The 16,794-nt window shown below is 42.3% G+C and overlaps 1 protein-coding gene across 1 annotated transcript in view; it reads right to left on the bottom strand.

Annotated features, from left to right (window-relative positions):
- Positions 1–1,286: 1,286 nt before the first annotated feature.
- The window catches only part of JMJD7 (jumonji domain containing 7), a 107,665-nt gene continuing 92,157 nt past the window's right edge, over positions 1,287–16,794 (bottom strand). The window contains exon 8 of the mRNA XM_053697826.1: positions 1,287–2,207. Within this exon, the coding sequence (XP_053553801.1) occupies positions 2,119–2,207 (89 nt within the window). The 3' untranslated portion in view covers positions 1,287–2,118. The remainder of the gene's footprint in view (positions 2,208–16,794) is intronic.

Raw genomic sequence — 16,794 nt, 5'->3', positions numbered from 1 at the left:
CTTGTTTATTTTTTTAAACTCGGGGGGGGGGGGGGGGGGGGGGGGATAGCTAATTTCTATAAGCTATACTTAATTTTCCTGAATAAGGTTTAAACAAGGTGTGTTTTTTTATTATGTGCATTTATTGGGAGTGTCCTATAATCTGAGAGTAAGTCTTCGGATTATAGGTACAGATGTTCTATTTTTTTGTTTTGTTAATGCCTTTATGTTTCTACTCTGCACTGTGTTTTTTTGATGAAAATGTTTACTGTTGTATGAGAATGAAGAGCTCCTCTACATCTTAAAGGGACAGTGAATCGCATTTAATTATTTTTTTCTGCAGTCTTCCTATAAATTAACATATAAACAGTGTCTGAACATTAGTAGAACAAATCTTGTTTGTTTTTCTCTGGTCAAACTCCATCTTCCACTTCCCTTATTTGGAAAAGCCAATCCACAATGCAAAGGACAGTGCTTGCCTTAATAAAATTTCTATTGTGTGTAATGAAAATGACTGCAAATGCGATATAGATATGTGGCAGGGTTAGCCTTGTGAAGCCTGCCAGGTGCTCTTTCAGTTTTCAAAACTAGAAAATCCACAATTTTCATACCTAAATTACAGGAAAAGGGGCAAATTATATAATGAAAGGGTACTGCAAAGTTGTTTTAATATGGTTAATCAAACATTTTATATTACAATCTCAAAGTGTCTACTGTCCCTTAAAAACACAATAGCCATTGTAGAAGGAAGCAGTGGCCATTCACTAAACTTTATGTTCATGGCTCGGTGTTCTGCTTTACATCACATAGCATCGCTATAGCATATGCTGTGTGTGCGTCTTACAGACTTAGGGCTAGATTTATCAACGCTGAGCTGTACAGGGGCACGTATATGCGCCCCTGTATGCCTCAGCTCGCCTGTGGCGGGGCAAAATTACCTGCAGGTAATCACCATTGCACACGAGCGCAATATTGCGCTCGCGTGCAATCCCGCCCCCTGCCAGCGCACAGCCAATCACGCGTGGGCAGGAGCTGTCAATATCCTCAGTCTGACTCGACCGCGGAGATTGAATTTCGCCAACTTAGAGGTGGCGAAGAAGTTAGGGAAGCGGGGTCTGGTGACCGCTGCTTGTTAAATTACGGCGAGCAAGTTCTTGTGAGAACTTGCAGCCGTAGGGCTTTGATAAAATCGACCCCACAGTCTAAGTTCACCAGCTGAAAGCACAGGGAGAAGTGGAGGAGGAGCACTTTCTGGAAAATGCATCAAGAGGCAAAACAGCATAGAATTATATTAACTGTACAAAGGGTGCATTTTGTATATTGAGTTTAATGTACCTTTAAAGTAAAATGTCACAAACAGTTTGTTAGCTAAGCATAACAATAACAAATTAATTGTATTTGTCATAGCAGCCATCAACACATAGTGAAGTAGTTGTGCAAAATATAGTATAAATTAAGGGATATTGTAGTGCAAAAATGACATACTCTGATTTGTTAGAACATGCCAGTTTTGCACTACTGACCCCAACTATTTAAAACCAGTGCTTGGCATGGTCTTGTAACTGCTGCTAACTGGCTCACCAGCTGTGTCCTATTTGGGACCAGCAAGTCTAGGTGTCTCCCAAGCAGGATTTTACTTTTGCTGAGGTTATGAACGTGGAAATGCTGCTGAGGAGTAAGGAAAGGCATGAGGATACAAGTGATTTCTGAGAAGTGTGGGAGAGATACTTTAAACAAAACATTACCTTTAAATGTGTGCTGTAGATAACATATCAATAAATATGCAAACTTGAATGACTTCCATTTAATTTAAAATGCATGGTACAAGCTACACATATTATCTTTCTTATTCAAGCCTTAGTTAGCTCAGTCTTTGTTGATACAGTAGCTTGGAGATCAGAGCATAACTTGACAGAGCACTAAACAACTCCATGCACAAGGTTTCTCCACTCTATACATAGTTTGCTTGCATTTTACTTGCACCTTTTATTATACAACATTTTCAGTATACACAATTGTAAGCCATAATTGTTGCTACCTAATCAGTAGCAAAGTCAAGTCTTTTCATATCACAAGATTTAGCAGCAAAGGAGGCCTCTGTAGAGCAGCAGATTCCAGATGTTTCTGTTGTTTATCAACTCATACATGTTCTATGGCTTTGGTGAGAGAATCAAGAAGTTGAAAGTAGTGGTATCTCATGTCATATTCCATATCATACCAGTAGTTCACTAAAAAAAGAAAAAAGGTTCACCATGTATGCCCAGACAAAATATAGTATAATTTATTAGAATTATTCTATTTTTACACTCAGAGTAGATCTATATTAAAGGGACACTGAACCTGGGTTGTTCTTGCTGATTGGTGGATAAATTCATCCACCAATTAAAAAGTGCTGTCCAGAGTTCTGAACCAATAAAAAAAAGCTTAGATGCCTTTTTCAAATAAAGATTGCAAGAGAAAGAAGAAAAATTGTTAATAGGAAATATTTCTCAACATTCTTTAGGAGGTTGCCCTCACCTACATATACATGTATCTGATATATATATATATATATATATATATATATATATATATATATATATATATATATATATATATATATATATATATATATATATATTTATTTATTTCTCTATCTATATCAGTACCAAACCTGGCCCATATCTTTGTATTGTCTATGAAAACACAGCTGTAAGTCCTTTCTACCAAATGCTTCTCATGCTGAACCAGTACTGAAAGACTGCAAGGAAGACCGCCTGGTAGTTTTACTAAAGTTTCATGAGGAAAGCCACAGGAACAGCCTTCTAATTGAATAAGATTTGACCTTAAATGGACAGTCTACTACAGAATTTTTGTTGTTGAAAAAGATAGATAATTCCTTTATTACCTATTTCCCAGTTTTGCATAGCCAACACTGTTATAGCAATACACTTTTTTACCTCTTTTGACAGACATTTTAGCCAATCAGTGTTGACTTAAATAACTCCACGGTAGTGAGCACAATGTTATCTATACGACACACATGAACTAGCAGTGTCTAACTGTCAAAAAGCACTAAAATAAGTGGCAGTTTAATGGCTTAGAAATTAGCATATGAGCCTACATAGGTTTAGCCTTCCACAAAGAATACCAAGAGAGCAAAGCAAATTTGATGATAAAAGTAAATTGGAAAGTTGTTTAAAATTGTATTCCCTATCTGAATCATGAAAGTTACAGTTTTACTAGACTATCCTTTTAACCTTTTAACGCCGTTATGCCGTTCTATTCCGTCATATTTACACTGGGCTTTAAAGCCGTTATGACGGAATAGAACGTCATATCAAACGGCTGTCCTGAAGCCTTCTGCGCTTCAAGGACTTGATCGCGGTCTGGAGGGCGTTCCTAGGGTTGTAGGGACGCCCCCCAGATGCGATCCAATAATTGAAATCTCGCGATCGTATGCACGATCGCGTAGTTTCAATTTGTCTACATCGGAACAGGTGTTCCGATGTAGACACTTTAACCCTGTCACGAAAGGGTTAAAAGGAACTGTATTTTGTAATGGGTTGTAAGCCAATAGGATCGAAGGGCAAATCCAACTGTGAAAGTCAGCTTTGAAAGCTTTTTGGCTCATTCGGGCATCAAAATAGAGAGCAAACAGAAACATCAGACTTCCCTGATTTCCTTTGTAGTTTCCAAATAACACCAACGCATGTGAGAAATGCCTTTCATGCAATACTAAGACTTTGACAAAATGGAGAAACCACAAACATAGAATTCATTTTCATAGAAGAAACCACCTTCAACAGAAAAAAGGGGAATTCTGAAAACCTCCTTATCCTAATGCAAAATTGAATAAGGTGCATCACAAAGTAAAGTCACTGTGGACAAATGTATTGCTACATAAAGGTTTATAACTTTGTGCAAAGGAACACGATCTTTAAAAACAGAATATCCTATTTCCAGATTTTAAACAACTTTCCAATTTACTTCTATTATCAAATTTGCTTCATTCTCTTGTTATCCTTTGCTGAATGAACAACATTGCACTGCTGGCAGTTAGTTGAACACATCTAGTTAGCCAATCACAAGATACAAAATGTGTGCAGGCACCAATCAGCAACTAGTGTAGGATATGTGCGTATTATTTTTTCAACAAGGGATACCAAGAGAACAAAGTACATTTGAAAATAGAAGTGAATTTAAAAGTGTTATCCTTTGTTGAAAAGCAGAAAGGTAATTTCAGGCGTGTGCACGTGTCTGCAGTACTATATGGCAGAATTTTTGCAACAATGTTATACATTAGCAAGAGCACTAGATGGCAGCACTATTCCCTGTCATGTAGTGCTCCATATATACAGTATGTCCACACTACCTATCTAGAGATCTCTTCAACACAGAAGAACAAGAGAACAAAGCAAATTTGATAATACATATAAGTAAATTGGAAACTTTTTTTAAAGTGTATTCTCTATCTGAATAATAAAAGAAACATTTTTGTTTCATGTCCCTTTAAGGATTAGAGACATTAATAGGACAATGTATGAATATCAGGGCTCCTTGAAACACAAAAAAAGGAATGTCCCACCTACTAGGAGTGCCCTAGGCTTGTTCTTATAATTATGGTGTACAGAATAAACCAGTATGTTTAGATTTAAACTTATGTTCCTGGAACAGCACGTAACTAGGAGATCTATGACAGTGATCAATTAATTTGGTCAATATTTAGTGTATTACAAATGTCCATCTAGAAACCTAAGCCCCTGCCAAAGAGTACCAGATATCTACACAAGGAAATATTTCAAGATGTGATTTGAGATCTCTACTGTGAAATCACAGCAGTACAAGTATAAAAAAGATTCACATGCAGCACACTTAAAGGGACAGTCTAGGCCAAAATAAACTTTCATGATTCAGATAGGGCATGTACTTTTAAACAATTTTCCAATTTACTTGTATCACCAATTTTGCTTTGTTCTCTTGGTATTCTTAGTTGAAAGCTTAACCTAGGAGGTTCATATGCTAATTTCTTAGACCTTGAAGCCCACCTCTTTCAGATTGCATTTTAACAGTTTTTCACCACTAGAGGGTGTTAGTTCACATATTTCATATAGATAACACTGTGCTCGTGCACGTGAAGTAATCTGGGAGCAGGCACTGATTGGCTAGACTGCAAGTCTGTCAAAAGAACTGAAAAAAACAGAATTTATACTTACCTGATAAATTACTTTCTCTTGTGGTGTATCCAGTCCACGGATTCATCCTTTACTTGTGGGATATTCTCCTTCCTAACAGGAAGTGGCAAAGAGAGCACACAGCAGAGCTGTCCATATAGCTCCCCCTCTAGCTCCACCCCCCAGTCATTCGACCGGAGGTTAGGAAGAAAAAGGAGAAACCATAGGGTGCAGTGGTGACTGTAGTTTAAACAAAAAGATCTACCTGACTTAATAGCCAGGGCGGGCCGTGGATTGGATACACCACAAGAGAAAGTAATTTATCAGGTAAGCATAAATTCTGTTTTCTCTTGTATCCAGTCCACTGATTCATCCTTTACTTGTGGGATACCAATACCAAAGCTTTAGGACACGGATGAAGGGAGGGAACAAGACAGGTACCTTAAACGGAAGGCACCACTGCTTGTAAAACCTTTCTCCCAAAAATAGCCTCCGAAGAAACAAAAGTATTGAATTTGGAAAATTTGGAAAAGGTATGCAGCGAAGACCAAGTCGCTGCCTTACAAATCTGTTCAACAGAAGCCTCATTTTTAAAAGCCCATGTGGAAGCCACTGCTCTGGTAGAATGAGCAGTAATTGTTTCAGGAGGTTGCTGGCCAGCAGTCTCATAGGCCAAACAGATGATGCTTTTCAGCCAAAAGGAAAGAGAGGTAGCAGTCGCCTTCTGACCTCTCCTCTTACCAGATTAGATGACAAACAAAGAAGTTGTTTGTCTGAAATCCTTAGTTGCTTGTAAATAGAACTTTAAAGCACGAACCACATCAAGATTGTGTAACAGACGTTCCTTCTTCGAAGAAGGATTAGGACACAGGGAAGGAACAACAATTTCCTGATTAATATTCTTATTAGACACAACCTTAGGAAGAAAACCGGGTTTGGTACGCAAAACTACCTTATCTGCGTGGAACACCAAGTAAGGTGAGTCACACTGCAAAGCAGATAACTCTGAAACTCTTCGAGCAGAAGAGATAGCTACCAAAAACAAAACTTTCCAAGATAAAAGTTTAATATCTATGGAATGTAAAGGTTCAAACGGAACCCTTGCAGAACTGAAAGAACTAAAATTCAGACTCTATGGCGGAGCCACAGGTCTATAAACAGGCTTGATTCTGACTAAAGCCTGACTAAACGCTTGAACGTCTGGTACCTCTGCCAGACGTTTGTGCAAAAGAATAGACAAAGCAGATATCTGTCCTTTTAAGGAACTAGCTGATAATCCTTTCTCCAATCCTTCTTGGAGAAAAGACAATATCCTGGGAATCCTAATCTTACTCCATGAGTAACCCTTGGATTCGCACAAACAAAGATATTTTCGCCAAATCTTATGGTAGATTTTCCTGGAGACAGGCTTTCTGGCCTGAATCAGGGTACTGATAAGAGACTCAGAGAAACCACGCTTAGATAGAATTAGGCGTTCAATTTCCAAGCAGTCAGACACAGAGAAATTAGATTTGGATGTTTGAAAGGACCTTGAAGTAGAAGGTCCTTCCTCATTGGCAGAGTCCATGGTGGAATGGATGACATGTCCACTAGGTCTGCATACCAGGTCCTGCGTGGCCACGCAGGCGCTATTAGAATCACTGACGCCCTCTTCTGCTTGATTCTGGCAACCAGACGAGGAAGGAGAGGAAATGGTGGAAACACATAGGCCAGATTGAAGGACCAAGGCGCTGCTAGAGCATCTATCAACGCCGCCTGGGGATCCCGGGACCTGGACCCATAAAGAGGAAGTTTGGCATTCTGACGAGACGCCATCAGATCCAATTCTGGAGTGCCCCATCGCTGAATCAGCTGGGCAAATACCTCCGGGTGGAGTTCCCACTCCCCCGGATGAAAAGTCTGACGACTTAGAAAATCCGCTTCCCAGTTGTCTACTCCTGGGATGTGAATTGCTGAGAGGTGGCAAGAGTGATCCTCCGCCCACCTGATTATTTTGGTTACTTCCATCATTGCTAGAGGACTCCTTGTTCCCCCTTGATGGTTGATGTAAGCTACAGTCGTGACGTTGTCCGACTGAAATCTGATGAATTTGGCCGCAGCTAGCTGAGGCCATGCCTGAAGAGCGTTGAATATCGCCCTCAGTTCCAGAATGTTTATCGGGAGAAGAGCTTCTTCCCGAGACCATAAGCCCTGAGCTTTCAGGGAGTCCCAGACAGCACCCCAGCCCAACAGACTGGCGTCGGTCGTTACGATGATCCACTCTGGTCTGCGGAAACACATTCCCTGAGCCAGGTGATCCTGAGACAACCACCAGAGAAGAGAATCTCTGGTCCCCTGGTCCAACTGTATTTGAGGAGACAAATCTGCATAATCCCCATTCCACTGTTTGAGCATGCATAGTTGCACTCCGTCAGAAATATTTTCATTTCTACCGAGTCTATTAGTGTTCCTAGGAAGGGAACTCTTGTTAGGGGGGAGAGAGAACTCTTTTTGATGTTCACCTTCCACCCGTGAGACCTCAGAAAGGCCACTACAATTTCCGTGTGAGACTTGGCTCTTTGGAAAGTTGACGCCTGAATTAAGATGTCGTCTAGATAAGGCGCCACTGCTATGCCCCGCGGTCTTAGCACCGCCAGGAGGGACCCTAGAACCTTTGTGAAAATTCTGGGAGCAGTGGCCAACCCGAAAGGGAGAGCCACAAACTGATAATGCTTGTCCAGAAAGGCAAACCTGAGAAACTGGTGATGATCTTTGTGGATAGGAATGTGTAGATACGCATCCTTTAGATCCACGGTAGTCATATATTGACCCTCCTGGATCATTGGTAAGATTGTCCGAATGGTCTCCATCTTGAATGATGGGACTCTGAGGAATTTGTTTAGAATTTTGGGATCCAGGATTGGTCTGAAAGTTCCTACTTTTTTGGGAACCACAAACAGGTTTGAGTAAAACCCCAGCCCTTGTTCCGCAATTGGAACTGGGTGGATCACTCCCATTGTATGTAGGTCTTCTACACAGCGTAAGAACGCCTCTTTCTTTGTCGTGTCTGTAGACAGACGAGAAATATGGAACCGTCCCCTTGAAGGGGAGTCCTTGAATTCTAGAAGATATCCCTGGGATATAATCTCTAAGGCCCAGGGATCGTGTACGTCTCTTGCCCAGGCCTGAGCGAAGAGAGAGAGTCTGCCCCCTACTAGATCCGGTCCCGGATCGGGGGCTACCCCTTCATGCTGTCTTGGGGGCAGCTGCAGGCTTCTTGGCCTGTTTACCCTTGTTCCAGCCCTGGTAAGGTTTCCAGGCTGCCCTGGGTTGTGAAGTGTTACCCTCTTGCTTCGCAGCAGGGGAGGATGAAGCGTGACCACTCCTGAAATTTCGAAAGGAACGAATGTCTTAAAGGATTTTTCCTGAGGGAGAGCATGGCCTTTTCCCCCAGTGATTTCTGAGATAATCTCTTTCAATTCAGGCCCGAAAAGGGTCTTTCCTTTGAAAGGGATGTTCAGCAGTTTGGATTTTGACAACACATCGGCCGACCAAGACTTGAGCCATAGCGCCCAGAATGGCGAAACCTGAATTTTTTGCCGCTAAACTTAGCTAGTTGGAAAGCGGCATCTGTGATAAAAGAATTAGCCATCTTAAGGGCCTTAATTCTGTCCATAATATCCTCATATGAGGTCTCCGTCTGGAGCGCATCTTCCAGCGCCTCAAACCAGAAAGCAGCTGCAGTAGTTACAGGTACAATGCACGCTATAGGTTGGAGAAGAAAACCTTGATGAACAAAAATTTTCTTAAGTAAACCCTCTAATTTTTTATCCATAGGGTCTTTAAAAGCACAACTGTCCTCAATTGGTATGGTTGTGCGTTTAGCAAGTGAAGAAAGAGCCCCCTCCACCTTAGGGACCGTCTGCCACGAGTCCCGCGTGGTGTCAGATATGGGGAACATTTTCTTAAAAACAGGAGGGGGAACAAACGGAATACCTGGTCTATCCCACTCCCTAGTTACTATATCCGCAATCCTCTTAGTGACCGGGAACACATCAGTGTAAACAGGAACTTCTAGGTACTTGTCCATTTTACACAATTTCTCTGGGACCACCAAAGGGTCACAGTCATCCAGAGTAACTAATACCTCCCTGAGTAATAAGCGGAGGTGTTCTAGTTTAAATTTAAAGGCCAACGTATCTGAGTCTGTCTGAGGAGCAACCTTTCCCGAATCGGAAACTTCTCCCTCAGACAGCACATCCCTCGCCCCCATTTCAGAGCGTTGTGAGTGTATATCGGATACGGTTACTAAAGCGTCAGAATGCTCATAATCTGTTCTTAAAACAGAGCTATCACGCTTTGCAGGTAACACGGGCAGCTTAGATAAAAATACTGAGAGGGTATTATCCATAACTGGCGCCAAATCTTTTAAGGTAAAAAAGTTAGACGCGCTAGAGGTGCTAGGCGTCGCTTGAGCGGGCGTAACTGGTTGTGAGACACTTGGGGAGAGGTCAACGGGATAACCTCATTACCTTCTGTCTGAGAATCATCTTGGGCCACATTTTTAAGTGCAACAATATGATCTTTAAAATGTATAGACATATCAGTACACGTGGGACACATTTTGAGAGGGGGTTCCACCATGGCTTCTAAACACATTGAACAAGGATTTTCCTTGGTGACAGACATGTTTAACAGACTAGTAGTAAGACAAACAGGCTTAGAAATCACATTAATCAAGCAAAAACACACTTTGCAAAAAAACGTTACTGTGCCTTTAAGAAATAAAAAAGGCACACAATTTTCCAAAACAGTTAAAAATGCACCAAACTTTCTGAAATTTTCACAGTATGTACCTAAAGCAGTGGTAAGATTGCACAACTAGCAAAAAAATCGATTAACCCCTTAATGCCCAAACCGGATCAATAGTAAGCTAACAGACCGGTTAAAACAAATTTAGCACCTTGCCACAGCTCTGCTGTGGCCCTACCTTCCCTTAGGAGTCGGATTTATGGGGAAAAAGCTTCTTATGGGTCCTCAAATTGTAGCAGGAGCCATCATGTGAACACAGCCTGAAGATCTAATCCATCTAACTGCGCATCTGAGGCCCCTCCCACCTTACTCCGGTGCTGTGAGGCCTAAAGAAACACTCCTAGGAGTTATAATATTAGCCATGTGGGTAACAATCCCTGAAAGAAACCCAAAAGGACCTTCTAAGTGTCTCAAAAACGATGTTTATAAATAAAAACCGTTTGCCATAAAAAAGTGTCAACCAGCATAAATTAGCCCTGTAATGTAAGCTTGTAATTCCATACCTAGTCTCTGAATAAAGCTTACCCTTCCCTCATGGGGATCTTATCAGTCCTTTTCTAGCATTATCACAGTCTTGTCTAGAAATAAATGACTGAACATACCTTATTGCGGCCTAATCTGCAAACCGTTCCCCCCAACTGAAGTTTTCTTGTACTCCTCAGTCCTGTGTGGGAACAGCAGTGGATTTTAGTTACAACATGCTAAAATCATTTTCCTCTCTGCAGAAATCTTCATCCCTTTTCTGCTGGAGAGTAAATAGTACAAACCGGTACCATTTAAAAATAACAAACTTTTGCTTGTAGAACAAAAACTACAAATCTAACACCACATTCACTTTACCCTTCCGAGAGAAACCCTATTGCTTAGAGCCGGCAAAGAGAATGACCTGGGGGTGGAGCTAGAGGGGGAGCTATATGGACAGCTCTGCTGTGTGCTCTCTTTGCCACTTCCTGTTAGGAAGGAGAATATCCCACAAGTAAAGGATGAATCGGTGGACTGGATACACCTTACAAGAGAAAAGGTGCAGTTTGCAGAGGCTTAGATACAAGATAATCACAGAGGTTAAAAGTATATTATTATAACTGTGTTGGTTATGCAAAACTGGGAAATGGGTAATAAAGGGATTATCTATCTTTTAAAACAATAAAAATTCTGGTGTAGACTATCCCTTTAAGGCTGTGACACTGCAAGTGATGCGGCGCGACCACGTCGCATCGCTTCTGAAGTTCAAATATTTCATCTCTGGGCGCTCAGCTATGCAAGCTGATGCAGCAGAGTGTTCAGAGATGAAAAGGCAGGACACACTGAGCGCGCACAGCTGCATCTACACGCTGTGCGCTGCTCCGCTTGCAGTGTGTCACAGCCTTTAGCCTTACAGACAGCTTAGCATTTTAGCCTATAGTGGATTTGTTAACCTTATTATCTATAGCAGGGGTCATCAATTGTGGCCCTCAGGTGCTTTGGAACTAAATTTCCCATGATGCTCAGCTGAAATGCTGACTGAGCATCATGGGAAATGTATTTCCAAAACCTTTGGAGGTCCACTATTGACTATGATAACTTCTACTAGTAGCATTTTTGCTAATGCAAGTGAATTGAAAATGCTTCTATTCAGAATGCGATGCACTTTTACACTGTCAACTTTGAGCACCATGTCCCTTTAACATGTGAAAAAACACAAGTATGCATATTTTAAAATGACACGTCTGTGTAACCCTAAAAAACATAATTTATGCTTACCTGATAAATTCCTTTCTTCTGTTGTGTGATCAGTCCACGGGTCATCATTACTTCTGGGATATAACTCCTCCCCAACAGGAAATGCAAGAGGATTCACCCAGCAGAGCTGCATATAGCTCCTCCCCTCTACGTCACTCCCAGTCATTCGACCAAGAATCAACGAGAAAGGAGAAACCAAGGGTGAAGTGGTGACTGGAGTATAATTTAAAAAATATTTACCTGCCTTAAAAAACAGGGCGGGCCGTGGACTGATCACACAACAGAAGAAAGGAATTTATCAGGTAAGCATAAATTATGTTTTCTTCTGTTATGTGTGATCAGTCCACGGGTCATCATTACTTCTGGGATACCAATACCAAAGCAAAAGTACACGGATGACGGGAGGGCTAGGCAGGCTCATTATACAGAAGGAACCACTGCCTGAAGAACCTTTCTCCCAAAAATAGCCTCCGAAGAAGCAAAAGTGTCAAATTTGTAAAATTTTGAAAAAGTATGGAGCGAAGACCAAGTTGCAGCCTTGCAAATCTGTTCAACAGAGGCCTCATTCTTAAAGGCCCAAGTGGAAGCCACAGCTCTAGTAGAATGAGCTGTAATTCTTTCAGGAGGCTGCTGTCCAGCAGTCTCATAGGCTAAACGAATTATGCTACGAAGCCAGAAGGAGAGAGAGGTAGCCGAAGCCTTATGACCTCTCCTCTGACCAGAGTACACGACAAACAGGGAAGACGTTTGTCGAAAATCCTTAGTTGCCTGCAAGTAGAACTTGAGGGCACGAACTACATCCAGATTGTGTAGAAGACGTTCCTTCTTTGAAGAAGGATTCGGGCACAGGGAAGGAACCACGATCTCTTGATTGATGTTCCTGTTAGTGACTACCTTAGGTAAGAACCCAGGTTTAGTACGCAGAACTACCTTATCTGAATGAAAAATCAAATAAGGAGAATCACAATGTAAAGCTGATAACTCAGAGACTCTCCGAGCCGAAGAAATAGCCATTAAAAATAACACTTTCCAAGATAACAACTTTATATCAATGGAATGAAGGGGTTCAAACGGAACTCCTTGTAGAACGTTAAGAACAAGGTTTAAACTCCATGGCGGAGCAACAGTTTTAAACACAGGCTTGATTCTAGCTAAAGCCTGACAAAAAGCCTGGACGTCTGGATTTTCTGACAGACGCCTGTGCAACAAGATGGACAGAGCTGAGATCTGTCCCTTTAATGAACTAGCCGATAAACCCTTTTCTAAACCTTCTTGTAGAAAGGACAATATCCTAGGAATCCTAACCTTACTCCAGGAGTAACCTTTGGATTCGCACCAGTATAGGAATTTACGCCATATCTTATGGTAAATCCTTCTGGTAACAGGCTTCCTAGCCTGTATCAGGGTATCAATAACCGACTCAGAAAAACCACGTTTTGATAAAATCAAGCGTTCAATTTCCAAGCAGTCAGCTTCAGTTAGATTTTGATGTTTGAATGGACCCTGTATCAGAAGGTCCTGTCTTAGAGGTAGAGACCAAGGCGGACAGGATGACATGTCCACTAGATCTGCATACCAAGTCCTGCGTGGCCATGCAGGCGCTATTAGAATCACTGATGCTCTCTCCTGTTTGATTTTGGCAATCAATCGAGGAAGCAGCGGGAAGGGTGGAAACACATAAGCCATCCCGAAGTTCCAAGGTGCTGTCAAAGCATCTATCAGAACCGCTCCCGGATCCCTGGATCTGGACCCGTAGCGAGGAAGTTTGGCGTTCTGGCGAGACGCCATGAGATCTATCTCTGGTTTGCCCCAACGTCGAAGTATTTGGGCAAAGACCTCCGGATGAAGTTCCCACTCCCCCGGATGAAAAGTCTGGCGACTCAAGAAATCCGCCTCCCAGTTCTCCACTCCCGGGATGTGGATTGCTGACAGGTGGCAAGAGTGAGACTCTGCCCAGCGAATTATCTTTGATACTTCCATCATTGCTAGGGAGCTTCTTGTCCCTCCTTGATGGTTGATGTAAGCTACAGTCGTGATGTTGTCCGACTGAAACCTGATGAACCCCCGAGTTTTTAACTGGGGCCAAGCCAGAAGGGCATTGAGAACTGCTCTCAATTCCAGAATGTTTATTGGTAGGAGACTTTCCTCCTGATTCCATTGTCCCTGAGCCTTCAGAGAATTCCAGACAGCGCCCCAACCTAGTAGGCTGGCGTCTGTTGTTACAATTGTCCAGTCCGGCCTGCTGAATGGCATCCCCCTGGACAGATGTGGCCGAGAAAGCCACCATAGAAGAGAGTTTCTGGTCTCTTGATCCAGATTCAGAGTAGGGGACAAGTCTGAGTAATCCCCATTCCACTGACTCAGCATGCACAATTGCAGCGGTCTGAGATGTAGACGTGCAAAGGGTACTATGTCCATTGCTGCTACCATTAAGCCGATCACCTCCATGCATTGAGCTACTGACGGGAGTTGAATGGAATGAAGGACACGGCATGCATTTAGAAGCTTTGTTAATCTGTCTTCTGTCAGATAAATCTTCATTTCTACAGAATCTATAAGAGTCCCCAAGAATGGAACTCTTGTGAGAGGAAAGAGAGAACTCTTCTTTTCGTTCACTTTCCATCCATGCGACCTTAGAAATGCCAGAACTAACTCTGTATGAGACTTGGCAGTTTGCAAGCTTGAAGCTTGTATCAGAATGTCGTCTAGGTACGGAGCTACCGAAATTCCTCGCGGTCTTAGTACCGCCAGAAGAGCACCCAGAACCTTTGTGAAGATTCTTGGAGCCGTAGCCAATCCGAATGGAAGAGCTACAAACTGGTAATGCCTGTCTAAGAAGGCAAACCTTAGATACCGGTAATGATCTTTGTGAATCGGTATGTGAAGGTAAGCATCCTTTAAATCCACTGTGGTCATGTACTGACCCTTTTGGATCATGGGTAAGATTGTCCGAATAGTTTCCATTTTGAACGATGGAACTCTTAGGAATTTGTTTAGGATCTTTAAATCCAAGATTGGCCTGAAAGTTCCCTCTTTTTTGGGAACCACAAACAGGTTTGAGTAAAACCCTTGTCCTTGTTCCGACCGCGGAACCGGATGGATCACTCCCATTAATAACAGATCTTGTACACAGCGTAGAAACGCTTCTTTCTTTATCTGGTTTGTTGACAACCTTGACAGATGAAATCTCCCTCTTGGGGGAGAGAATTTGAAGTCTAGAAGGTATCCCTGAGATATGATCTCTAGCGCCCAGGGATCCTGAACATCTCTTGCCCAAGCCTGGGCGAAGAGAGAGAGTCTGCCCCCCACTAGATCCGGTCCCGGATCAGGGGCCCTCAATTCATGCTGTCTTAGGGGCAGCAGCAGGTTTCCTGGCCTGCTTGCCCTTGTTCCAGGACTGGTTAGGTTTCCAGCCTTGTCTGTAACGAGCAACGGCTCCTTCCTGTTTTGGTGCAGTGGAAGTTGGTGCTGCTCCTGCTTTGAAATTCCGAAAGGGACGAAAATTAGACTGTCTAGCCTTAGCTTTGGCTTTGTCTTGAGGCAGGGCGTGGCCCTTACCTCCTGTAATGTCAGCGATAATTTCTTTCAAACCGGGCCCAAATAAAGTTTGCCCTTTGAAAGGTATATTAAGTAATTTGGACTTAGAAGTTACATCAGCTGACCAGGATTTTAGCCACAGCGCCCTACGTGCCTGAATGGCGAATCCTGAGTTCTTAGCCGTAAGTTTGGTTAAATGTACTACGGCCTCCGAAATGAATGAATTAGCTAGTTTAAGGACTCTAAGCCTGTCCGTAATGTCGTCCAGCGTAGCTGAACTAAGGTTCTCTTCCAGAGACTCCATCCAAAATGCTGCCGCAGCCGTAATCGGCGCGATGCATGCAAGGGGTTGCAATATAAAACCTTGTTGAACAAACATTTTCTTAAGGTAACCCTCTAATTTTTTATCCATTGGATCTGAAAAAGCACAGCTATCCTCCACCGGGATAGTGGTACGCTTAGCTAAAGTAGAAACTGCTCCCTCCACCTTAGGGACCGTTTGCCATAAGTCCCGTGTGGTGGCGTCTATTGGAAACATTTTTCTAAATATTGGAGGAGGTGAGAACGGCACACCGGGTCTATCCCACTCCTTAGTAACAATTTCAGTTAGTCTCTTAGGTATAGGAAAAACGTCAGTACTCGCCGGTACCGCAAAGTATTTATCCAACCTACACAATTTCTCTGGTATTGCAACAGTGTTACAATCATTAAGAGCCGCTAAAACCTCCCCTAGTAATACACGGAGGTTCTCCAATTTAAATTTAAAATTTAAAATTTGAAATATCTGAATCCAATCTGTTTGGATCAGAACCGTCACCCACAGAATGAAGCTCTCCGTCCTCATGCTCTGCAAGCTGTGACGCAGTATCAGACATGGCTCTAGTATTATCAGCGCACTCTGTTCTCACCCCAGAGTGATCACGCTTGCCCCTTAGTTCTGGTAATTTAGCCAAAACTTCAGTCATAACAGTAGCCATATCTTGTAATGTTATCTGTAATGGCCGCCCAGATGTACTAGGCGTCACAATATCACGCACCTCCCGGGCGGGAGATGCAGGTACTGACACGTGAGGCGAGTTAGTCGGCATAACTCTCCCCTCGCTGTTTGGTGAAATTTGTTCAATTTGTACAGATTGGCTTTTATTTAAAGTAGCATCAATACAGTTAGTACATAAATTTCTATTGGGCTCCACCTTGGCATTGGAACAAATGACACAGGTATCTTCCTCTGAATCAGACATGTTTAACACACTAGCAAATAAACTTGCAACTTGGTTACAATCTTATTTAACAAAAACGTACTGTGCCTCAAAGAAGCACTAAACGATTAAATGACAGTTGAAATAATGAACTGAAAAACTGTTATAGCATCAATCCTTGAAAACAACACAACCTTTAGCAGAGGTTTGTTCCCATTAGTAAAGTAAAAATAATTAAATTTGAAACGTAAAAATAACAGAGCAACGTTTTTAATCACAGTCAATATATAAGTCTCACAGCTCTGCTGAGAGAATCTACCTCCCTTCAAAGAAGTTTGAAGACCCCTGAGTTCTGTTAGAGATGAACCGGATCATGCAGGAAATACAAGAGTAACTGACTGGAAATTTTTGATGCG

This window comes from Bombina bombina, chromosome 1 (assembly GCF_027579735.1).
Source record: "Bombina bombina isolate aBomBom1 chromosome 1, aBomBom1.pri, whole genome shotgun sequence".
In the NCBI taxonomy this organism is placed as follows: domain Eukaryota; kingdom Metazoa; phylum Chordata; class Amphibia; order Anura; family Bombinatoridae; genus Bombina; species Bombina bombina.
This window is presented reverse-complemented; position numbering and strand designations above follow the sequence as displayed.